General features: G+C 43.9%; 1 protein-coding gene across 1 annotated transcript in view; it reads left to right on the top strand.

Annotated features, from left to right (window-relative positions):
• LOC117351433 (sodium- and chloride-dependent creatine transporter 1-like) overlaps nt 1–17,371 on the top strand; it is a 56,693-nt gene extending 39,322 nt beyond the window's left edge. Inside the window, exons 6-14 of the mRNA XM_033926713.1 lie at nt 522–656; nt 1,746–1,849; nt 2,844–2,968; nt 4,962–5,074; nt 6,576–6,713; nt 8,023–8,125; nt 10,105–10,205; nt 14,162–14,332; nt 15,413–17,371. Of these exons, the coding sequence (XP_033782604.1) occupies nt 522–656; nt 1,746–1,849; nt 2,844–2,968; nt 4,962–5,074; nt 6,576–6,713; nt 8,023–8,125; nt 10,105–10,205; nt 14,162–14,332; nt 15,413–15,556 (1,134 nt within the window). The 3' untranslated portion in view covers nt 15,557–17,371. The remainder of the gene's footprint in view (nt 1–521; nt 657–1,745; nt 1,850–2,843; nt 2,969–4,961; nt 5,075–6,575; nt 6,714–8,022; nt 8,126–10,104; nt 10,206–14,161; nt 14,333–15,412) is intronic.
• Nucleotides 17,372–25,900: the final 8,529 nt, after the last annotated feature.

Genomic DNA, 25,900 nt, shown 5'->3' with positions numbered 1-25,900 from the left:
CATGGGCATAGGAGTAAGATCTGTAGTTATTTTCTTTACATATACTCAAGGTGGTTTTTCAATATAAAACTTAAACAACAAGAAGATCTTATTAGGGGTATGAAGGTCATTTTATTTGTTTGTTTTATTAAGTTTTCATTTCATGGGAAAATGTTGCCAATTGTGCATCCTATTTGGAACGACAGTGTTCTCTATTGATAAGTTTTTTTTCCTATCATTTTGGGTACAAACAATATGGGCGACAAGTCCCACGCCATGTCACATGAATGCACATCCCTAGGTCCCGAGAGTTTAACAGAATGGAAGTAGAGCTTTGCACCCGGTTTGCCTGTGTCCCTTTTATAGGGAACCATCACGGGTGGCTTAAGAGTCTTGACGCTCATTGATCTGTGCTTAACTCGGCTATGGCAAGGTTTGTGGACAACAGCAACCACTTGACCAGCCACCTGCATGCAGAGAAATTGCGATGAGTAGAGAATTTGGCATCTATTCTGAATGAATTCTTGACTTTTGCCTTCTAGGTTGTCTACTTTACTGCCCTGTTCCCCTATGTCGTGCTGATTGTTCTGTTGGCTCATGGCGTCACCCTTCCCGGAGCAGTAGATGGCATTGTATATTATCTAAAACCCGACTGGTCCAAGCTTGCAGAAGCTCAGGTAACGACCAACCAATTCTGAGCATTTCAGGGTGGGGAATAAGATGCATTGGATTATGTAGATAGTCTACAGCCTGACCTTGAACAGGATAAATCAAAGGTCATTATGTAGTTTATCAATCAAAGGGCCACTGCCATATCAGAACATAAGAATAGCCTTATTGGGTCAGACAATGATCCATCAAGCCCAGTAGCCCGTTCTCACGGTGGCCAATCCAGGTCACTAGTATCTGGCCAAAACCTTAAGAGTAGCAACATTCCAGAATCTCAAAGAGTTACAAAACATTCTAGAACCCCAAAGAGTATCACGTTTTCAGGCAGAATCTCAAAGAATAGCAAGATATCGGAACCCCAAATAGTAGCAACGTTCCGTGCTAATGATCGAGGCCAAGCAGTGGCTTCCCCCATATCTTTCTCAATAACAGACTATGGACCTTTCATCCAGGAATTTGTCCAAACCTTTCTTAAAACCAGCTACGCTATCCGCTCTTACCACAACCTCTGGCAATGCGTTCCAGAGCTTAACTATTCTCTGAGTGAAAAATCAGCTTTTCTAAGACAGCACCGTGACTTAATGTAATATGGAAACAAGTAAATTCTTCAACAACTTATGTATATTTTCCTCTAATCCATCTTGCACCTTGTAATTCTCTGACCGCACAGTGTTCTCTTATCCGCTTTGCAATTCGCTGATTGTATGGTGTTACTTATTGTGAACCTTGTAATTCACTGACCCTGTAACTCACCTTGTACTTTCACTGACCGTTCAATGTTTTCTTATCTACCTATACCCTGTAATTCGCTATTTGTACAGCTTTTCTTCATTGTGAACCGCCTTGAAGTCGCAAGATTATTGCGGTATAGAAAAATAAAGTTATTATTAAAACTAAGATGGCTTCAGCCTTCAGGCAGAGACTGTACCAGGATATTTGTCTTCAGCAAAACATCATCCGTAGTCGTCCTTCTTGCAGGGTGTCTTCTCTTTCTCCAGAAACTCAGTCCATGAACGTCTCGTTTCTGGAGGAACGCTGCTGTGCTCATCCTTCACTGTCTTTCTTCTTCCCTTGAACAATATCTCCTGTTCCATCAGGTCTGGATTGATGCTGGCACTCAGATATTCTTCTCCTATGCCATTGGGTTAGGGGCACTGACAGCTTTAGGGAGCTATAATCGGTTCCACAACAACTGCTATAGGTGAGTATGCTCACGTAGGGGCCGGGTGAAAATGGGTAGCTAGTTGTAACTTTTTTATCACTGCGAATTAGAAATACCAGCAATGTTAAAGGTTATTAAAGTTGAGATATTATGTTTTATCTACTATATCAATGGTATATACTTTGATGTATTGACTGTTTCACTTAAGTATTTTCTCTTTAATTAAAGTTCAATAAAAAACTTTAAACCTAAAATTAAATCCCAAATGTTCTTGGACTACAGTAGAATCTTATTACTGGTATTGAGCAAAGTCCAAATACCCTGAAAGTATCTCCTTCCTGCAGGAGAGAAATTGTAGGGAGGTGTGTTCTCCAGCGATCTTTATCCTCAATTCTGACTCCCCCTCTAATGGTCTATATGAAATTAAAAAGCCATTCTGTGTTTGTGTTGTGTGTGTATGCATGTTTGTTTTTCCCTTGTTAAAAATTCTTCCAGTTCAATAAAAATCCAGTGGGGAAAACACCAAGGCAAAACCAGAACAGAACTCGTACTGGAATATTCCCACTTTCTAACCTGGCTTCTCCACTGATTTTCTTATAAGAAAGCGGTCCAATTTTTTGTATTCAGCTTTAGCCTGGAAAGAACGATGACGACATCCCTCCTTTCCAAAAAAGGAGTCAAAAAGGCTTCAAAACTGGTCAGCTATAAATGGGGTAGAGTCACTAATTTCCTTGGGCTAAAACGCTCTTGAAACTTACATTTGCTGTTGTACTGGGAAAATTCAAAAGGACTGTGTCTTGGTAGCCAGACTTTCTAACCCGAGCAGTGGCTGTGTGCATGTTTCTGAAGGCTTAGATCTGGTGTGCATGACAGATGGCTAGAAATCAAAATTGGTTTTCTTGGAGTATGGTTCACCTTGGGCAATGGCATCCCCAGGATCCTCTGAAAACCAGGGCAGGTGGAGAGCCTTCTATCCTCTCCTTATGACGCTTGCCTCTCTCTCTCTCTCTTTCATCCTTGTGTGGTGCTCCAGAGACGCTTACATCCTGGCAGTGATCAACAGCTCCACCAGCTTCTTTGCTGGCTTCGTTGTATTTTCAGTGCTTGGCTTCATGGCTTCGGAGCAAGGAGTGGACATCTCGAAGGTGGCGGAGTCTGGTAAGTACTGAGAAAGACTGGTAGTTCTCGCTCTTATTCCCCGCTCCTTCAATTCTATGAAGGTCGTCTTGTAATTTCTTTATTTAAAACCTGTTTATGATTTACTGGAGACAGTCTGGTGCTCCCACTTTTACCTTAAGGAGAAACGAATTGGAATATTTGGATGTAGAGAGGGTCACCTCGAATGTGGAAACAGTATAAAGAAAATTGGTCACCTATATGGGATGGTTTGTCCCATGCTCTTAAATTCATGATGCTGAGGATCTCAGGGGATGGGTTTGGGTGGGGATTGAGGATGGGGTTACTTTAACCTTTAAGCTTCCATGAAGAAACCACGCGGATAGCTTTACATTGTTTATTGATGTTGGTTGTTCTTTGTATGCCTTTTGTATTTCTTTTATGGTGTTTGCCATTGGAAAATTAATAAAAATTATATTAAACAAAAAACTATTTATATCCTGTCCTTCAGCGGTGTTTGGTCCAGTTTTGTGAAGCTTATACCTAATCTCTATCGCCCCCTGGAGGTTCTTTGGTTTTATGTGGTATGATGATGCTTCTGTGGGCTGGAATAAAGTCTGCTATCAAACAGACATTATGTCATTCCAGTCAATTTTCCCTCTGTAAGACTTCATTTTTTTATTATCTATGCAGGGCTTACATAGGTACTGTCTCCCTCGTAAATATTCTGAGGCATTTCAGTAGAAGGCTGACATTTTGCCTATTTTAGTGGTTTCCTAGAGGAAACAAACATGAAAACCACTGGATACAATGAAAGTCACGAAAGAACGCTAATCCACAAACGGACAGCAAAGTGGAGTCGATGTCCAAGGCGCAACCAAGTTTATTAATAAAACTAATTTAAAACAGTTGTGGCTGTCACTGTTAATACACTAGAGCGATGTGGCTTTGTGCGTTGTAAAAATTGTCACCTGACCACGATTACAATTTCTTCAGTAGGCAAATGGTATGACACACAGATGGACTTCTTCTATGGATGAATAGAAACCTAGGGCCCTATACGGTCTGTGTTTCGGCTGTTTGTCTGCCTTCATCAGGGGTCCGTGACTGTAAGTCCAAAGTCAAACTGAAGCAAAAAAAAATTGAGGAATGCCCTCGGAATGACGGTGGCTTTAGACGCCAGTGCTGAGCAGAAATTCTTAAGTTAAATTTTCCTGTACTTCCTGGACCCAGCCCAAATTAAAGTGATGCACTCGGGGCCCAGGAGTTCTAGGCCACACTTCTTTTCTACGAGCTTGCCCTGTTAAAGGGAGTGGCTCTGTAATGGTCCACCGACAAAATGAGTGCAGGACAATTGCGCTCCGACCAATGCGCAGGGACAAGTGCGCAGACCGACAATTGCGTGCACGGACAAGGGCAAGCATGGAGAACTGTGGCGGTTTAAGTGGAAGGCCCTGATTTGCTGATACTCCTGAGGCCCCGTCCCGTGGGAGGGGCTTGAAGTGCCCGAGGCGCCTCAAGCCCCTCCCAAGGGATGGGGCCTTCCTGTTAGGGTAAGGTTTATATCATTATTAGGGTTCCTATAATCATGATATAAACCATACCCTAACACTAGATAGCAAGTGAATCTTTAAAGTGTAGTGGGGGGGTCCCCCCCACCCACCTCAAAAAGGCAAAATAGTATCCACTCCCGCTATTGTCCATGCGTGCATGTGTCCCTGCGTGCAATTTTTGGGTCACCCTCTGTTACAGTAATGTCTGCAAAAAAGGGTGTCATGAAAAGGAAATTCTTTCTTTGCATATCTACAAGAATATGTGGCATTTCTCAGGTCTAGCTAGCCACACCCTGCTCTGAGGTGACTGGTCGGATCCCCCCCCCCAGCCACCTTTCTTTTTCACTACCCTCAAGCTCATTGTGTAATATTTTTTTCATGAATTGCCTGTGTAATATTTTTTTCACGAATTGCCTGTCCTGTGATTTGCAGAATGGTCAGGTTATCAGCTTTTGCTCATCCCACTTCCATTTGATCTACAGGTCCAGGATTGGCCTTCATCGCCTATCCCAAAGCTGTGACCCTGATGCCATTTGCTCCAATATGGGCCGCCCTTTTCTTCTTCATGCTTCTCGTTCTGGGACTCGACAGCCAGGTATCCCAAAGGAAAAGATCTCGATCTACTTGAGGAATTCAAAATTGATCTGAAAAACTTTGGGACCCTAGATTTTGGCGGAAAGACCAACAAACACAGGAAGAAGGATGGGAGCAAAGGAGAGAGGGGACAGAAGGAAACCTATAGAAGTGACGGGGAAGAGGACAAAAATAACCCAGTTTAACTCTCAATCGTTTCACTGTCAGCTTGTGAGGACAAGGATCAATGCAGAGCAGTGGGGAGGGAAACGGGAGAAAAGAAGAGAGTAGAAGGCAATTACGATAAGTGAGTGAGCATCATAAGAGAGATGGTGGTCAAGGGTGAGGAAAGTGAATTGAAATGACAGGAACTTTGTTACTAAAAAAAACTTAGTGTGTGCTAAATTCTAGAAGCCTATAAGGTATATATAGGCTTCTTAGTAGGGTATATAGGTATATATATAGGCTTCTTAGTAGGGTACGCTGTCAAAAGCATGGAGGACAACGGCGTGCCGACAATTTGAGCACATGATAAATGCACCCCGCCACTTCTGCCACTTTGAGGCCTTCTGCTTTACGATCTGGAGGTGGGGGTGAAGGGATCCTCCAGACTACACTTAGAACTGCTCGCACTCCTGTTGGGGGGGGGGGGGGAAGCCCCCCAGTACACTGAAAACTCCCGTTCTCCTTCCTGTTTTTGCTCTTCAGGAGTTTTCAGTGTAAGTGGGGGGGTTCCTCCCTCCCCCTCACACACACCCCCCAACGGGAGCACGAGGACTTCTAAGTTTAGTGGGTGGGGGGTCCCGTCCCCCCCACACACACACCCTTAGAGCGCAAAAGGGAAGGCCTCAAAGCAGTGGAAGCGGTGGCATGCATTTGTCCTGCGCTCAAATGCCGGTTCGGGATTATCAGCACACCTTTGTCCTGCGCTCAAATGCCGGTTCGGGATTATCAGCACACCGTTGTCCTCCGCTGTTTTGATGCATTGCCTCTTAATAGAGAATAACACGGGGACAGATTTTTCCCCGTCCCTGCGGGAACTCATTTTTCTGTCCCTGCGAGTTCTTTTCCTGTTTCTGCCCCATCCCTGCAAACTCTGTTCGAGGCTTGTGCGGTTAAGGCAGAGCTTACAGCAGGGGTAGGGAACTCCGGTCCTCGAGAGCCGTATTCCAGTCGGGTTTTCAGGATTTCCCCAATGACTATGCATTGAAAGCAGTGCACGCACATAGATCTCATGCATATTCATTGGGGAAATCCTGAAAACCCAACTGGAATATGGCCCTCGAGGACCGGAGTTCCCTACCCCTGGCTTACAGGAATGGGACTGCGATATAACTCGCGAAGACTGGATGTGGAAGTCGAGTTCTGACGTGGACAAATTTGTCCCCGTGTCATTCTCTACTTCTTGGCACTTGGCTAACCTTTCAATGAGCTTTAGTAAAAGAGACTCTTAGTTTTTCATATTTCTTGCACAGAGACCACATGCATTCATTTTTGGTTCTCCATCTCTTCTCTCTAAATAGTTTGTTGGCGTTGAAGGGTTCATCACAGGGATCCTGGACTTGTTCCCTCACCCCATCAACGGTTTTGTGCGGAGGGAAATCACAGCTGCCCTCTGCTGTCTTGTGTGTTTCATCATTGACCTCTCCATGGTGACAGAGGTAAGTGAGTCAGCTGGGGCAGAAAATTCAAGGTCTTAAAGTTCATCTTGTTTTTCTTATTCCAAGTTAGACTATAGTATCGGCTTTGTGCAAGGTGTGGAACTCTGTTTCTTTGCAGTTGACCACTTCGAAAGAAACGTAAAGAGGCCTTTAGTAGAAAGTTACTTATGCCGAGCAGCCCTTCAACCACCAAGGAACAGCGCAGAGTATTCAGCGCACTGGCTGGCACTAAATACCTCTTCTGCGCTTTTGTAAAAGGGGAGGGGGTATATTAATAAAGACACACACCCGGTTCCAGATGCCATCTCCAGTCCAAAGCCACTCTACTTCAGTCCTCAAAGGAAGTCTTTAAGCTTTGCTTAAAATTAGTAAGGGATGACTAGACATAGGGAGCCTGGCAAGGTATTCACATTAAATATAGACTCTCTGAGTGTCCAAATAATTCACAAGGATGCAACTGTTAGCAAAAGCTTTTTATGAACAGACCTCAACATCCTTGCTGGTGAATTGGTAATTAATAATGTTAGAAGCACGAGTTTATATAGTGTCCTCGACGAAATAGGTAACCAATGTTCAGATTTCACGAGTGGAGTTACATAGTCAAATTTGTATGCACCAGTAAGAAGTTTATATTTTGTTTAGAATTGCTTTAGTCCTTGTAAAAGAGCATTGCAGTAATCTAATTTACTAATGATCAATGAGTGACTGTGTGTATAACAGTGTATTGTTTGGTTAGTGTCATCTGCAGATTTGATCACCTCACTCACCGTTCCAATTTCCAGATCATTTATAAATAAGTTAAATAGCACCAGTCCTAGTAACGGACCCCCCCTGCAACGCTCCCCCTCCTCCATTGAGAAAAATGGCCATTTAACCCTACCCAATAAAGGACATGTTGACCAAATCATATGGAATTTAAAGTAGCAATTCTTACTTATGGTAGAAATAAGTGCTCTGAAATTTGTTTTATTTATTACTCCTAGTATTTTGGCAGCATAAACCAACATCCCAGCAAGTAAAAAAGTAAACAATGATATAGATTCTGGGAATCTGGTAAAAAGAAGGCCCTTTAGATTATTATTAATTTTTTTTTGTTCTGGATTTAGTTTGGTTTCGAGATGACAATCTGCAATCAGTAACTTTTTTTTTTTTTTGTACCAGGGCATAAATTAAACTCAGCTTCCAGTGCAAGCAGGTATTGCCGTTCCACTAGCATTTTGGATTATCGATGTGTAGATTAAAGTTAAAACTGCTGCTTTACTCCTAATTGGAAGAATGACCAGTGCTGTCCTTTGTCATGTAACTGCAGGGTGGAATGTATGTCTTCCAGTTGTTTGACTATTACTCAGCCAGTGGTATAACGCTGTTGTGGCAAGCCTTCTGGGAGTGTGTTGTGATCGCCTGGGTCTATGGTAAGAGCCTCGAGGACTTGAACCCTGCTTCCGTGAAAGCTACACAAAGCAAATGCATCTCCAGTAGGTTGTGGGAAAGGCGAGGCCTGGAAGAGAGAATGAGACAATTAGAACAATATAATAAGGGAACAGGAGCACCGGAACCCACTGCCATGGCCAATTATTTTTTTTTTTAAATTCAAGGTGGATTTCCAGCCAAGTTCAGGGACCTAAAACCTAGTTTTACTTACATTCAGGTCTGCACTTCATTTCTCAAGCTTGAGGAACTCGTTAGGTATCTAGGGCTGAAAATCAGAGCTTCTATATGTTGCACAGCTGAACTCCACTCATGTAGCTGCTCAGTTTTTAGGAACCTGAATTTTAAGTACTAGGCCCTACCTAGCCAATTTTCAAAGGGACCAATTTATGTGCCTAACCCTCAACGTCGAGCGCCTTACTCCTTTGAAAATTGGCCTCTTAGCTTTGAAGAATACTGTAGCTGGTGCGGGGAACGAGGAATGAATAGCTTTGATGTATTCTTCAGTTAGTATACAATCTTTGCATTTCCAAAAACCCCAAAGCAGTTTACCTAAAACATGACTAATACTTAAAAACAGATTCAAATACATCACAGAAGGTAAATTCATTTTGTTTATTGAAAGCTTCTATACCGCTGCTAATGACTGGGGAGTCAATTCGGAGCGGTTTATACGAGCTTTGTAATGGTGTTAAAAAAATACATGAGTTTCTGTAATGGTGTTACAATACAGAGTTTGCGTTTCCTGGGATGGTTTCAATACAGCGGAGGAGGCTCTGGTGTCCAATCACCTTTATTTTATCTCAAGACTCGGCACGATCGTGTTTCGGCCCCAACTGGACCTGCCTCAGGAGTCTTTTCTTTTCAACGTATTATACCTTCACCGGTCCTTTGACAAAAATGGAACGCCTATATAAGGTCCTATGAAATATAGCTCCGCAATCTGATGTGAACACCTTTCTCGAAACCGAGCAAAGACTGGGGCCGAAACACGATCGCGTCGAGTGTTGAGATACAATAAAAGTGATTGGACACCAGAGTCTCTTTCGCTGGCTGTTCATTATTTGGGAAAATGTCGTCTCCTGTTTTCTCTAAGGTGGTTTCAATACAGACATTATTAAACCATAATCAATACTTGTGATTTTGTAAAGGTGTTACAATACAGAGTTAGCATTTTCTGAGTTGGTTCTCAATACAACCCTCAAACCATAATCAATTCTCTTTCTTATTTCTGCCAATAATATATCAGTCTACCTGCTTGTACATAGCTATATAAAATATATTGTATATTTATTCATATACAGATCCTCACCTAATGTTTTCTCCATTTTATCTCCTATTGTGAAAGAAGGAAGGAGGCTTAAAGTCCAAATAGCATTTTTTGTGATTCCCTCCCACCCCTTCCTTGACCTTCAGTTTCAACAAAACTCTGTCCAATAGAAAAATCTCTGCTAGTTGCCAATTACTTTTCTGAAATGTAGGTTTCGTTTCCTGCCCGGTTCTTTTCACATCAATCAGGGGTTGAATGTCAGTGCACGAGAGCTGGTTTGTTCTCTGCGATGACTGTTTCAGTGTTGAATAGTCTGGGATTTAGGACGAATCTCTCTGAAGCTGGCCCTTTGTTTGATTTCCTGGCAAGGCCTCTTGTCCTTTAGCTGCTCTGACAGATGAGCTGTGCTAACTTCCTGTTCACACACGTTGTCTTCAGCGCAATCCTGTTCTTGTGAATGAAGGAGGTTCATGCACCTTACCCCAGTGCTCGGCCCAGAGAGAGAAAATGCAAAGTGATTTGGTGCATTGCTTTAAATCTAGTCTTTGCAAAGCCGATGCCACTGAAGTCTGTGCAGAATAATTAAAATGATGAGGAATGTCTGTAAGAGTTGCTGGTAGAGAAAGCGCCATGGCAAAGCCTGCTGTTCTGAATAAGAGCCGTAAATGCCTTTTCTGGTTTGATCCAATGCAGGTGCAGATCGGTTCATGGACGACATTGCTCGTATGATTGGTTATCGTCCTTTCCCTTACATGAAATGGTGCTGGTCTGTTCTTACCCCCCTAGTCTGTGTGGTAAGTCTTTTAACGGTAGAAACAGATGCTTTGTATTTCTGTGCACAAAGTCCCCAGTTCAAGCCCCCTCTCTGGCCTGAGGATGGTCTCGCCGACCCCGACAGGTAGGGTGGAATTGTGATCTTCAGGGATGCCAAGGGTGGACCATTCCAAAGAACGAGATTGAAGATCAAATTAAGGTTTTTTTACAGACCCATGTGTCTGGGGTATAAACTGAGATATGTAAATGGTGTTTGCAAATGAAAAAAGCAGCATAAAATATTTGTCCTCCTTTCCTCTGAAATACACAAAAGTAGAAGCAATATATTCAAGTGGAGAGTTTTCAAAGGAATTTGCCCACATAACTGTGGCTGAAAATTGTCCTCTGCTCGTTGGCTACGAGCTTTTGCAACGGTTTCACAGCTGGTTGTGCTTGTAGGTGCAGGGAATAGGGATGGGGAAATGAGGAGGCAAAGTAGCGAGGAAAGCATGCTTAACTCCGGGTTGGGTACATTGGTGCCCCCGCCGCACACGCCACCTTCCCTTTCCCTTTTTAATTTCTCCAGCGTAAGCAGCATGCTCACATCAAGCGCTGGCTCGCCCTTTGACGTCACTTCCTAGGTGCGGGTTCAAGGTTTATTAAACATTTCATTGCTCGCCTGTTGACATTCTAGGCGATATACAATGCAATTAAATTGAGAGGGATCAAAATGAAATAATTAACGAGAACCAAAACGGGGAACAAGACCCCACTTGACAAGAGGGTAGAGGGTGAAATACAATAATTTTAGAAAGGAAGACATCTAAGGATAACACAAAAGTCCCGGAAGTGACATCAGAAAGAGCGCCAATGCTGACACGGGCAGCGACTTCATGCCGGGGAAGTGAAATAGGTACGGGGGATGGCAAGAGGTGCTGGTGGCAAGGAGAGGGGAGGAGGAGCCCCACGCCCTTAGGAAGACAATGCTAGAGGTAGACCGCACCCCCCCCCCCCAACCTTATTACACCACTGGTTGGGTATGAGCTGCATCTGGGCTACATCAGGGGTGGGCAACTCCGGTCCTCGAGGGTCAGAATCCAGTCGGGTTTTCAGGATTTTCCCCCCCATGACTATGCATTGAAAGCAGTGCATGCAAATAGAGCTTATGCATAGTCATGGGGGGGAAATCCTGAAAACCCGACTGGATTCCGGCCCACGAGGACTGGAGTTGCCCACCCATGGGCTACACCAATGTTTTGGGGAACCAGTTTGAGAGTAAAACTAGGAGGCTGGTTGGCACGTAATCTATCCTCATCAAGTTTCAATAAACAGTCCACAGAGCAGTGGCGTAGCAACGGAGGGGGGCCCGGTCCTCCCCAGGTGCCATGTTGGTGGGGGCGCTGACACCCTTCCTCCTCTCCTCCCCCCTCCGCCTTTTCCTATTATTCCCCATCCTCCCCCCATATCTCTAGTTGAAGTTGTTGCTCACTGCTCGTGCTGAAATTAGAAAGGTAGGGGGAAGGGGTGTGCATGGCGGGCGGGGAAGAGGGCAAGAGACGGGGTGCCACCCCCCCCCCAGGCACCTGTCAACCCTCGCTGAGCCACTGCATACGTGTCGATCTTTTTCCCCTCCCAATTTGTAGGATAGACTTGCCTCTTTATGAAAGACATGATCAGGGACCAGTGCTCTGGCTCTGATCCTAAAGGGGCTTGGGTTTAGGGTTACCAAATGTCCTAAAAAAAAAAAAAAAATATATATATATATATATATATAAAGGACATGTGGCCCTGCCCTGCTCCACTCCTGCCTCGCAACCCTGGTCCCACACAAACCCCATCTCTTCGTGGCCACGTCTGGATGGCATCTGCGCATGCTACATGATGGCACGTGCATACACGTGACGTCATGGCATCGCCTATGCACATGTGCAGATGCCCTCCAGACACGGCCCCGCGAGCAAAGGTTTCCAAAAACCAAAGTGCCAAGTTTTGAAAACCCATCCGGATGCTTGGACAGTCCTCTGAAAAAGAGGACATATCCGGGTAAATCCAGGTATTTGATAACCCTACTTAGGTTGGTAGAGCTTTCAAACAAGTGTGACCCATTCCTAATGAGTGTAAGTCTTGGCTCAACGGTGGCACTTACTGTCTGGATTTTGGGCCTGTAATCGTGGGCTTCCAGCAGGAGCGTAGGTGCTTGGCCCCCTACTATTGATACTCACAATGACAAAACCAGTTCTGATGGGAGGAGGATGACATAAAATGAAGAAAACAGTTCCTGGGTTTACAGCAAGTGAACGTTCAAGAGGCCAAACCCCCCAGCCCTGGTTCCAACTGAACGAAAGTACAGAGTTAAAGGAGGGAACTGTTGAGTCGTACTGGAGTTCATGTAAATTCATGCATTTGAGTGCCTTTGTTTTTGCTTTTTATGTAAGAGGTTGACCTTATTTAGCTGGTATCTGTATCAAGAGGGCTTCCATGGAAATACTGTATTGTGGTTTGGAAAGGGTGCCATCTAGTGGTGCCTGCCTATCATTTTTTAAGAATTATTGGGGTTTAGTTGACTTTTTTCCCCAAATGAACCCTAAATGTATACAAGGGATGCTCAATGTAAAGCACAAAGTATGGGGGTCATTTAACTAAGGCATGCTAACCGATTTAATAATAATAACTTTATTTTTATATACCGCAGTACCACAAACAGTTCAGAGCGGTTTACAGTGTAAGAGACTGTACATTTACAGCGAAGATACAATGAGGACTGTACATTTTCAGTAATGGTGTTTATACAGCGAAGAACAATGTAGATTTACCATGCAGGAGACTGTACATATACAGCAGAGATTTTTATATAGTGGAGAAAGGAGTGCACTAAATGCTAACATGCCCATAAGAGTATAATGGACGGTTAGCACGCCTTAGTAAAAGGACCCCTAAAACTGATGTGTGAACTGGATACAGACACATAAATAAAACACACATTCATGCAAATTTATACATGCAGAGAAAATTGCGTACTTTGCACCAGTTGAAAAATGCAGAAATCAGTGGCACGAGTGTCTGTATTTAGCATGGATCTGTGAGGGAATTAACCAGTTAAAAATAAAACTAAACGATCACACATCTCGTCTGTTCTAAGCAGGTTACAAAAGCACATTCACAATCGCAAACCATAAGACAATCGCTCATCTAAGACACTTACAACAGTAACTATAACATAAAACAGTTAAGTGGAATCCTTCAGCAATCAAAGAGGAGGAATCTGATAGCCTAAGCAGATAAGTGTAAATGATAGCGGCTAAAGGCCATACTAGACCATCCAGTTTTCCCAAAGGGATGTTGAGCGTTGTATCTGATGCTTTGTGCATTGCCCCTTCCTCTCTAGTGTACGTAGTAGGGGCTGATCGCGGTGAAAGATTTGACAGTCTTCCGTTGTTGGCATGGTGCTTGGGTATATTCAGGTTAGAGAATGATACCGAGTTTGTAGCTAGAATTAGCAAAGCCGGTACAGTCAAATGGTGGAGACAGAAGCCTAAGCATGTTTGGTCTTGACTGGTATTTCCGCAAACCTAGCTTACTTGCTGCAGTGGCTGATGTAGAGGGGATTTTTAATGGCTTATCTGTGAGATGTACTCACGGTTTCTAATCCAAAATAATCTTGCAAAGCTCATGCTCTTTTCATTTACCTGAAGGGTTGCAAGTTTAAAAGATATCACGAACGTACGTTGTCATATCAGGCCGCTTTCTGGGATAAAGATTTTAAGCAATTATTCTTTGCATCTATTTCTTTCTTGGATTTCAGAAGGCATTTAAAGACTCATTTGTTTTCTAGATTTCTGGGTAACTAATTTTTCAAGAGTTTCATTTGTGATATAAGTTAATCTTTTGTAAACCGCATAGATCCTCACGGTTATGCGGTCTATAAGTTGATGTTATGTTAGTCAGGTGCCAGTCCATAAAATAATGTTTTGTCTCTTCGGTTCTTTCTCATTTCTAGGGGATCTTCTTCTTCCATGTAGTGAACTATAAGCCTCTGACATACAATAATACTTATGTGTATCCTTGGTGGGGGGAAGCCATTGGGTTGAGTCTTGCTTTGGCCTCCATGCTTTGCATCCCCCTCACGGTTGTTTGCAAGCTCCTGCGTTGTAAGGGATCGTTGCGAGAGGTAAGTGCCCCTTGATTTTGCCCGTCATTCAGCCTAACCAAGGAGGAGACGAGGCTTTCTTGTCTTCATCCAGAAGGGGGAGCATCAAATCACACTTTTCTATAGCCAGGAACTCCCAGCACTGCCAAATAAGAAGTTGGAAACATCCAGCATTGTTTTCCCAAGCTGTTTGTCATCAGCTCTGCTCCACGCTTCATTTCCGTGCAATAGTTGAACAAGGAGGACAAGACTCCTTAGGCAGCTCCTCCCAACATCTCGCAGGGAAACGCTCTGTGGTTCGCACTTTTTTTTTTTTTTTTTTCATTCCCTGTCTCCTCCGTTTTGTTTTTTTCCTTCTTTCTGCTTTCTCTTCAGCTCTCATCTTTTGATCTTTCACCTCCCCCCCCCCCCCCCATGTGTGTGTTGCATTATTCTCTGCCTCTAGCAAAGAGATTTGGCAGTGGTGCGTATGAATGGAAGGGGGGGGGGGTGTACATTGGCACACATGAATGCAGGTGTGCGAGATGCAATGCCAACAGAACAAACCTCTTTTGACGTTTGTCAGTTGTCCATAACTCCCACGAGAGAGCTTCAAAGAGTAATTGTCCTTTTCTGCTAACTTGGGTTTGTTTTGAAGAAGCGTAAAGGGGGTGGGACTTGATATACTGCTTTTTCTGTGTGACTTACACAATCACAGTGGTTTACCTATTTTAGACAGGTACTTTATTTATGAGTTGCCCAGAGTGACGAGGAGCTGCAGTGGGAGCTGAACTCGCAACCTGAGGGTGCTAAGGCAGTTGCTTTAACCTCTTATGAAGTGATACTGCTAGTGTGATTAGGTTTATTTTAAATAATGTTGGGGGCTTATTTTTCTGGAAGGGGATCTGTATTGGTAGGTATACGACATGCTCATGCCTAGGTCAGCATTGAATTAGTAAGGCCAACAGGACACACATGTATGTCCAGGATCCTCTCTGCACACTTTCCGCGTGGTAGGGTGTGACAGCAGGGGGCAAATCTCTAGTTTGTCCAGCCAGTGAGGGTATTGGCCCTGAAATCCTGAATCCAGATGACGGCTCTCTTTCCTTTCCTTTTCTGTAGCGCTGGCAGCTCCTGACGATGCCCGTCTGGGGTCACCACCTTCTCGAATACCTGACTCCTGAAGCAGAGGCTAAGCTGCTTCCAGCAGAGGCTCTTGTCCCCACTGCGAAGGAAAAAACGACTCTCTTTGAGACTGTAATCTAACTTGATGTACACATGCTTGGGCAATGGGTGGGAGGAGCTTAGTTTTCTGCCACTACCAGCCATGCTTGATCACAGTTGTGCCAATTAGAGAACTACATGGCAGTACTTCATTAACCAAAAAAAAAAATATGCTGAGAGCCAGAGTCGGGGCAGCAGATATCTAGGGAAGGAGGAACTGCAGTAATTATAATGGACGACTTCAGGATGTTGAGGACGGGGGCCATTCTAAGGCTGAGATCAGAAGTTATTCAGGAAACTGGAATTTTTAATTAATCTGAGATGACACTTCTGGGGAGAGCTAGAGTCAGAAGCAGAAAATAAGAGTAGCATCCCACTGAGTTTTTTTGTTAAATGTCCCGTTTTCTGTTTGTACACTGACACCAAATTGTTTACTGTCTCTTTAAATGCAATGGAAGCAAACAACCCCCCCCCCTCCCCTGCATATTAAGATCACTAATGGGGGAAACTAAATCCCAGCATGGGCTCGGGACAACTTGAAAATACAGTGAATAGGATCCAGTCTAGCAAGAGTGGCTCCAGTTCGTAAAGTCCCCGTTCAATTGCTTTAGTACCAGGAGGGTGGGGTCGGCATCGTTCAACGAGAGGGTTGGTATTGCAGCATTTCCAAGACTGGGGGAGGGCAAAAGGTTACCAAATCAAATGATAGACAGCGATTAGACAATCACCCTATTATTTCTATTTGTTAACCTTGACTTCCACACATTCACGTGGCCTAACAGGCGACCACACTGGTTTATCCAGTGGTAGAAGGGAAGCTTGTTTTTAGATTTTTTATTTTTTTCCTTTTCTGGCAATCCCTGCCTCCTTGTGATATGTGTCCCTGACTTCTGGCTGCTCAGGACATGTTTATCCCCGACCCTCTCCCCACATTGTCATATGAAGTCTGCTGCCTGTGCCAATCGTAGCTCTGTTGTTGACTGTAGAAGCCCAGGGCCTGTGGAGGCTGCCAGCAGTATTCCATGGGTCAGTAGCCTGCAGTGTTCTGCTTGTACACTGAACATGCGTTTTACTTGTCCAGCAAGCTTTTTGTGATAACTAGTATTGTGAAATAACGCTCGGGACCGTGCCCCGCCCCTGGGGTCCCGGGTGCATGCTCGGTCATTGCTTTCCAAGACCTCCATCTGCTCTGTCGGGGGTCGCGTAACACAGCTGTGGGCTGAAGCCTTTTCACCCTGAACTTAACTTGAAGCCTAGCGTTAGACAGCATTGCTCTTCCAGCGTCGTAGACCGATGTTTTGTCACTGTAGCTGAATTTCCAAAGAGGTTAATTTGCGTACTTTAGTTTAGACCCAGCGTTTACCTGTCTTTTGGATTAAGTTACTAACCAATATCTAATATTTCATAAGTCACCAGTATATTTGAGTCGGATTAAAACAAAAACTAGCAGAATGGACAAAGATTTTTTTTTTTTTTTTTTTAATGTGCTATGTTGAAGTGATGCGAATGGGTAAATATCAAAGAGGATGCTATAGACTGGAGAAAGATATAACTAGAGTGGCCAGCTAGTTCCAGGTGCTAAAAACACAGGCTGAACAAAATGTGGTCTTCCCCTTTTCCCTTCCAAACCCCTCCCCCCCCCAATGCAATACCACTAGGTTTAGCTATTGCCCTTTTTAGAGAGGAATAACATGGTTGTAGTCATAACAGGGTAAAGCTGGGACCATCTCAACCTTTCCTTTGTTTATACCTAAGCGGTTAACATCATACAGAATTTAAAGTTTAAGTTTAAAAAAAAAAAGGGAAATGAACATACAAACCACAGTCTTACTGCATTTTAAACAAATTTACACTCTTGTGCCAAGCCGGCAGCTCCCATTCTCTGAAAATTAGAGAATGATACGGTGACAAAATTCATCGCTGTTCCCGTCCCCATGTCATTCTTTAAGCAGAGAGGGGAGAATCGGAGTATGAATGGGTGCAACCACTGACCCTCATGCCTTGCACTGAAGGATGCTGGTGTAGAAGGACTGAGGTTGAGATAGACGCTAAAGAAGGACACGGGATGGTTAGAACATAAGACCATAAGTGTTGCCATACTGGGACAGCGAAAGTCCATCAAGCCCAGTTTCCAACAGTGGCCAATTCAGGTCCCAAGTACCTGGCAGAAACCCGAAGAGTAGCAACATTCTAGAGCTGAGATTGTGATGTCATCAAAGCCTCATTCCACCAATGCCCAAGAGCCAACCTCATCAGTGATGTCACAATGGCTTCATTATCCTATACTTGGCTCACATAAGAATGAGAGTATGAATGGGCCCAGCCACTAACCCTCAAGCCTTGTAGTGAAGAATGCTGGTGTAGGAGGACTGAGGATGAGATAGACACTAAAGAATGACACCGGGTGGTTTCCCACGGTACTGGGACAGAGTGAAGGTCCATCAAGCCCAGTTTCCAACAGTGGCCAATTCAGGTCCCAAGTACCTGGCAGAAACTCAAAGAGTAGCAGCATTGTAGAGCTGAGATAGTGATGTCATAAAGCCTCATTCCACCAATGCCTATGAGTGAGCCAACCTCATTAGTGATGTCACAATGGCTTCATTATCCTATACTTGGCTCACATAAGAATCAGAGCATGAATTGGCCCAGCCACTGACCCTCAAGCCTTGCATTGAAGAAAGCTGGTGTAGAAGGACTGAGGTTGAGATAGACACTAAAGAATGACTCAGGATTGTTTCCCACAGGGATGGGAACAGTGATGGAATTCTGTCACCTTGTTATTCTCTGCTCAAAATGACTGAGTTTGTGATTAGAATTTAAAAAGCATGGAATGAGGTACCAGCTGTTACTATGATCCACTGTACCTTGCAGCAAGGCCAGATTCTCTGGAGCTAAAAACATTTGACTATGCCTGGCTCTTAAGTCTACTTTGTTAAATGGTGCTTCCGTGGTTGCAAAGTGGAATGAAAAGTAGCAAAAGTGGAATGAAAAGTAGCAATGGAAATCCCTATGTTCATTCTGTGATCAGTAACGCGGCAGAGTGAATTCACGGGCTGACAAGGCCGAAGCAGCCTGTTTAGAGTGCTGCCGGCCTGTCGTTGCTTAGGGAGGTATGTAGGGCTCGCTCGCAGTCGGCGGGGTTCGGATGGGAGTTCAGCGGTGGGTGGTCTGAGGGGGGGGTGCTCGCTCAAGGATTCTGCTGCACAAGGGATGGGAGGGAGGTAAGGAAAGATGCTGCACATGTGGGGGAGAAAAAGGAAAGAGGAAGAATTGGGGTGAAGGAGAGGAAGAAAGAGATGATCATGTACATACCCTGAAAATAAGACCTAGTGTGTTTTTTGGGCCTAAAATTAATATAAGACACTGTCTCATTTTTGGGGAAACACAATAAACTACACAACCATAACTAAGTTTAATCAGGTAGTCAACCACAGTTCATTGCAATCCGTTTAATTATCCGATCAAGGTGAACTACATTTTACACCTCGCAGTCCAGCTTCAGTGGGGAGAATGGAAGCAAGTACCAAAGGGTTAAGAAATTGCCACAGATTGAGTACAGCTCTTTCAGACAGGACGATGTCCTCAAAAGACCATCTGGGTCAACGTCCTCCCTCAAGATACAAGCCACTGTTACCTTCACCGTCTCCAGTTCCCTAGATGTGAGCTTTCAGGGTTATTATCTAGGTCCCTGCTTTGGGGAATCTGTATGGCCTCGTGGGATCTTTTTGATCCTTAATATTCATGGAATAAAGGAGGTCCATATTTCTTCAGAATTGATGCATCTCTGTACTAGGTGAAACAAAAGAGATTGTGGGTCTGGTGAATGCTCCATTTAATAGAACAGTAGGCCTTTAGACCATCAATTATGGAAGCATTGGTTTTGGTGCAAATACCGAGTCTTGTTTTGCATTTAATTTTTAGGCTTCGTTCTTATGGCCCCTTGCTAGGTCTCGCGTGTATGCCCACCAAAAATATATATAGTATATTTGCTCTAAGCTTCACGAATGCGAGTAAACCACTGAATACATCTACCAGACTAGTGTTTCACGTTTTATAATTGCACATTGTATTTCTTGCTTTATGATTTCTCCAGCATTGTTTAGTGGTTAGTTGTCAAATACCGCTGTTCGTTTAATATTCAGTCTGAATCATTCGACCACGTGACAAAATATTATCAAAAATTGTACTGGCTGCCAGTTGAGGCGAGAATATTGTTTAAGTTTGGTTGTATATGTTTTTGAGTCTTCACATGGTCATTTACCTAGTTATTTTCTTGACCACTTTGAATTTGTTAATAGAAAATGCCCTACACGGGGTTCGCGGTTATTTGACTTTCCATCTATTAAGGGATGTTTTTACAAACGATTCTTTGTCAGAATTCTATCTTATCGGGCCGGTGTATGGGATAAACATCTTGGTAATTCTGTATTACGTTCCAACACGTATCTGGTGTTTAGAAAATTGTTAAAAACATTCTTGTTTGATAAATTTTTTTTTTTTTAACTAACGGATTGTAATTCACTGTGAATGTCCAGTATTTTTACTCCGTAAACCGCACAGAACTGAGAGGCAGCTGCGGTGTACAAGCATATTGTTATGTTATGTCAACCGACGAGTGCCACTGCCATACTGTCCAGGTGCCATGAAATGCTAAGTTCTCATCCCACTTTGTAAGGGGGCACTTGCTAGCGGAAAAACTAGCGATTCTTTTAATAATAGAATGCTGAGATTTTAGGGTTAAAAAGACCTTTAAAAAAAGGTAATCTTCTAGACCACCACCCACCTCCTGCCAGGATACTCCATATTCATTTAGGTGCGTTTTATTTTTTAAATGCGGGTTAGATTCTGTATTTATCACTCCCAAATGTAGAGATGTCAAGAGTGGACCATCCCAAGGCGCGAGATTTTTCAAATAGGGGCGTCTGTGGTTTAAATCTACAGATTTACGTATCGTATCGCATTTCATGTACTGCTTTTCTTTGGCGACACTGAAAGGATCTAGACCAGGGGTGTCCAACCTTTGGGCTTCCCTGGGCCGCATTGGCTGGAAAAAAAAATTTTCTGGGGCTGCACAAACGCTGCAGCAAGACACGGAGGAGGGAGCCGGCAAGACGGTAAACACCCGGGGGCAGCAGAGGAAAACAATGTATCGCCCTTGACCAGGGGCACACAAAATACTTCACGGGGTCCGCAGGTTGGACACCCCTGATCTAGACGGAGAAGGTATATAAGAATCATCAAAAGAATTTGCCCGGGTAACTAATCAGCTGCCTGCGTACATTTTCTGGACTCAGTGGCTAAGAGTATATGCGTTAGATTTCAGAGCACAGGTGCTTATAGGTAGGAGAAAAAGAGAGATTTCAGGAGGAAGCAGTAGGCAGAGAAGTTTGCTTAGATTTCTTCCTGTTGAATGGGCCACTTGACTTTTTTCTTCATTGAACAGATGGTTAAGATTGGCACTGTGCCTTTACTGCCTGAGAGAAGGCACGTGTGACGTGCTCTTAATAAGTGAGACTTAGCATCTCTGCAAATGATAACTACTAACAGACAATTTCTGGCATAAACTGGTAGGTTTTTATTTTTACTAAATTGATTTGATTGTATCGGTTCAAAAGCTGGTTGTGGGGTAACATTCTGCGCGAGGTAGGGAGCAAAGCCCCCTAAAAGCCAAAGTTCTTCAAAAAATAATTGCAAAACACTTAGAATGCATTTAGGCAAACGAACAGTTGAGATGTCCAGAAACACAGGGGTGCTTGATAATTAATGCACTCTGCTTGGGTGGCAGATTCGGCCTCCTTTTCCTGTGCCAGGGCTCCAGCTTTCAGCCAGTGGCCTTCTTTTCCGGGTTTCCAACGTGAATTGCAGCTCAAGCCAGGCTGGAAACCCAGAGGAGAAGGCCACTGGCTGAAGCCCTCAGCTAAAGCCCATCCGGGGAGGAAAGTTTGAGCGAGAGAGACCGAATCTGTCCCCCAAGCAGAGTGTTTTAATTGTCCAGAAACACAGGCGTGCTTTCTGTCTCCACTGTTTTGCCTGTTATTGACCTGTGGAGGTGACTCTTCAGGTTTTGTTTGCTGTTAGAATGCATTTAGACGACAGCAAAAAGAAAATTTAAGCTAACGTTTTATTTACATTGCTGAGTTATTTTTTTATGTAGAAGGATGTTGAAATAAAACTTCACTGTGGAAGGTTGTTTCATTAGAATATGTTTTATTTTTCTAGATGGAGGACTTAGGGCTTTCTACATTTAAGCCACATAGGAGCTCTGTTAATGTTTGAGTACGCCTAATATTGAGCAAACACCAAAACAATGTCCAGGGAGGGGTAGTCGGTGGTGTTTAGCACCCCCCAATCATTTCTACATCATCATACATCCATGGGCCTGCAGTCGCTCCCAACTAAAATGTCTTCAATTGTCCCACCTGACTAGGGTTACCAGATTTTACGGAAGTGGAATCTGCAGCCGTGGCCACACCCGGACCCGCCGGTTTTCCTGGCCACACCCTGTTCCGTTATGCCCCAGCCCCGCCACCCTCAACCTGTTCACTTGTTCGGAGCGGCGTTGGGAGGGCATCTGCGCATTCTCATATGTGATGCGAAGATATCGCACGCATGTGTGTGATGTCACTGCGATGTATGCACAGATGCCCTCCCAAAGACATTCCCAGCTGAAAGCTTTTCAAAACCTGGCCTAAGTGCCGGGTTATGAAAAGCCGTCCGGACATGTCCTCTAAACAGAGGACATGTCCAGGTAAATCCGACCTTATCTGCCCAAGCCTCAAACACTTTAACATCCTAAGTAGCAACATGCTAGAGCTCAGACTGTGATGTCATAATGCCTCATTCCACCAATGCCTAAGCTCCATCCTCATCTGACTTTAAAATCCTAAGTAGCAACATGCTAGAGCTCAGACTGTGATGTCATAATGCCTCATTCCACCAATGCCTAAGCTCCATCCTCATCTGACTTTAAAATCCTAAGTAGCAACATGCTAGAGCTCAGCTTGTGATGTCATAATGTCTCATTCCACCAATGCCTAAGCTCCATCCTCATCTGACTTTAAAATCCTAAGTAGCAACATGCTAGAGCTCAGACTGTGATGTCATAATGCCTCATTCCACCAATGCCTAAGCTCCATCCTCATCTGACTTTAAAATCCTAAGTAGCAACATGCTAGAGCTCAGACTGTGATGTCATAATGCCTCATTCCACCAATGCCTAAGCTCCATCCTCATCTGACTTTAAAATCCTAAGTAGCAACATGCTAGAGCTCAGACTGTGATGTCATAATGCCTCATTCCACCAATGCCTAAGCTCAGTCCTCATCTGCACAAGCCTCAAACACTTTTAAAATCATAAGTGTTCGAGGTTTGTGCAGTTAAGGCAGAGCTTACAGGAATGGGATGGGAACAGAGACAAAACATGAGGGGACAGGATGGGGAAATTGAGTTCCTGTGGGGATGAGGAAAAATTTTTTTAGGAACCCTTACTGTTATACAGCAGATTTAGAACATTTCACAGCTAACATAGAAGCTTATAATCGTCAGTACGGCTAAGTGAGAGATTTCTGTTACAAAAACACAATTAAAATCTTAGTAACTGCTGAGGCCTTGTGCAAACTGTAATCCGCAATAACCGGAAATGGCCATAATCAAAGGCACTTTGCGAACGGGTGAACAGCTGATGTACGGGATATTCAATGGCACGAGCTGCAGACTGGCACTGCGCCCGTTCTCTGACTGACTTGGCATTACCTGGCCAGTGGTGGGGTAGAACTTTTGGCAGGGCCAGAGGTTAACCAATTAGTGGCTATAGTCGGAGACTAAACCAGATAAAGATAGGACAGTTTCAACTTCATTATATATTTGTTATCCTGCCTATCATTACGTCTAGGCGGTTTACGATTAAAAAAAACAATACCTCATACTGAAATATTCTATTAGAAGAAGAAAGATGGGAGACAAAAAGGTGGGGGTAGGGAAAAAGTACAATTTTCAAAAAAGGAATACAGAGGCCTGACCTATCGGGAGGGGGTTAAGGGTAATGTTTTTAAAAATGATATTTTTCAGAATTCTAAGAAAACATGGATCACTGTGGCCTGAATCTTGGGCCTGCTGGTTTTATTAAAACGTAGCAATCCATGCTAACCATGCATTAAAGTTCATGTCACAAGATTTGCACATCCATGGTATTATATAGCAGGTTAGCATCCTTTTCAATACGGCAACTTCTGTAAAGCAAAGCCTAACATTCTCTGTCGTGAGGATTTATAGTCGCTGTTTCTGTAACAATACGGCACGCTATTAATTGGATAAAAGGATTCAAAGTACCTGTGTAGCGGCATGGTTAGCTCTGTCGTCTCGAGGTTTGGCCATTTGGCGGAAAAAGGCCCACAGTTTGGGTGTTCTGTCATGGGGGCGGCAGTGGCTCTGGCTGCTTTGCTGTTCAGATGCATTCAAACCCACGGCAGATGTCAACAGCTGTACTGTACAGGCACAACGGCGTGAGGATGAGATGTCAATAATTCAGCCACGGGTGTAAAGATCACTTGATTGATGGCAGCACTGCGAGGACATGCCACTGACAGTGTTTCGGCATCTGAGCCTTCGTCAAGAGTCTATTGAGCCATGACAAGTTAAAAACAATAATATGAAATACATAATATAAACTAATAAAATCACATCAAGCAAAAAAAAAAAAGATATGCATTATTAAACAGAAAAAAAAATCAATTAGCAAAGACAAATAGACCAATACATTTAAATTTTGAAAACAAGATATAATGAAACATTGTTAGCTGCACTGTTCCTGCATCATGTCTGCTGCGGAGAACTTCCCTGCCATTGTCTCTTCAGCCTTCAGTTAGCAGTAGACTCGGGTTGGTCATAGCAGACATTCTCAATAGGTTTCCTGATAATACAGTGTGTGTGTGTATATACACGCACACACACTGTATTATCAGGAAACCTATTGAGATTGTCTGCTATATCTATGTTTTCCAAGGAGCCTAAATCAGAAATGGTGGTCGTAAATGCTGCTATGACAGAAAAGCAAAACGTCCGTGTTTATTGATGCTGCTGTACCCTTTCACTTAGGCGATATAAGATTGATTCTGCTCCTCTCAGGTGAGACAGTGCAGGGGCTGCCACACAGGCATTAATTCTAGCCTGCACAGGAAAGCAGGCACAGCTCTCAACAGCACCTAGTGACCACAAGGGGGGGCCTCTGAGGCGTACTGAGTTCCTAAGGGAGCTGCAGTCTGGCCCCCTCTAATCAAGAATGTTTGCTGGGGCAGATCAAAAAATACTTTGAATTAAGTTTTTATGATGGCGGTCCAAGCAGAGGCTGCTTTCGACTGAACTGAAAGCTTAAAAATGCAGGTTCTGACAAGTTCTTAATAACGTCCAAAGAGCTGTGGCAACATAGGGGGCAACTTTCAAACAATTAGGAAAGGTGGAGACTTTTAGCCACACTTTTCACAGCCATTTTTAAGGAAAACATTTTCCTCTGAAAATCGATCTGGGAAAAAGCTTGTGTACGTATTTTTTTTTTACCACGGTGTCTGTGGGGCCTTTTCCGTGCACTGATCTCACCTAGAACACCTGCCCCCCCCCCCACACACACACACACACTCTGCACATGTATTCAGCGAGTATTCGTGTGCACTCTTGGGTGGTGAGAGATTTCAAAATCCCCCTTTTTATACATAAGCTCCTGTTTTGTGCACAGAAATGCCTTGAAAATGGCTCCATTTAAAACCTCGAGGAAGAGCCGCAGGTCTTCCATGTCCGGTTTTATAGTGAGCCACCTGCACACAGGTTAAGAATTTCTTGTGAGCAAATACACCCCTTCTCCCATATTTCTACACCACCTGTGTTCTAGACTAGCATATGAACCCCACGTCATCTTAGACACATGTATACACACAAAGACAGTTTCCATGCTCCAAATCCTGGGACCAACATGTTGGTGTCTTTCAGGATTCCCCTGTTCACGGTGGAGCCATGACCAAGTCGCAGGAACCTAAAAACACACCCGCCAGAATAGTTTTGGATTCTCTCTGGATTGTAAATGCTGACTATACAGTCTGCAGTGCCTCGAGGTTTTCAAATGATCCACTGGGTTTGCACTTTCCTCTGTATCGAACCCCATCGGTGGTCTGGAGAACTCGGACTAGTGTTGTGGTGATTTGCAATAGGACCTGGTCCAGAGGGCCCAGGTTCTGCCTCCAGATCAACCTGGGTTTTGTTTGTGTATTTCACCTATTTCCAAATTCCCATGTGAAATGTTTGGTGTCGGATGAGCGCCCGGCCCGCTGGGTCCTCGGCCACCACCCTGTTGTGTTTTCAGAACATTGTCTACGTTGTATGCAAAATAGATCCCATGAA

The sequence above is a fragment of the Geotrypetes seraphini genome, chromosome 17 (genome assembly GCF_902459505.1).
Source record: "Geotrypetes seraphini chromosome 17, aGeoSer1.1, whole genome shotgun sequence".
Lineage (NCBI taxonomy): Eukaryota > Metazoa > Chordata > Amphibia > Gymnophiona > Dermophiidae > Geotrypetes > Geotrypetes seraphini.
The sequence above is the reverse complement of the archived record's forward strand: the minus strand, read 5'-3'. Positions and strand labels throughout refer to the sequence as shown.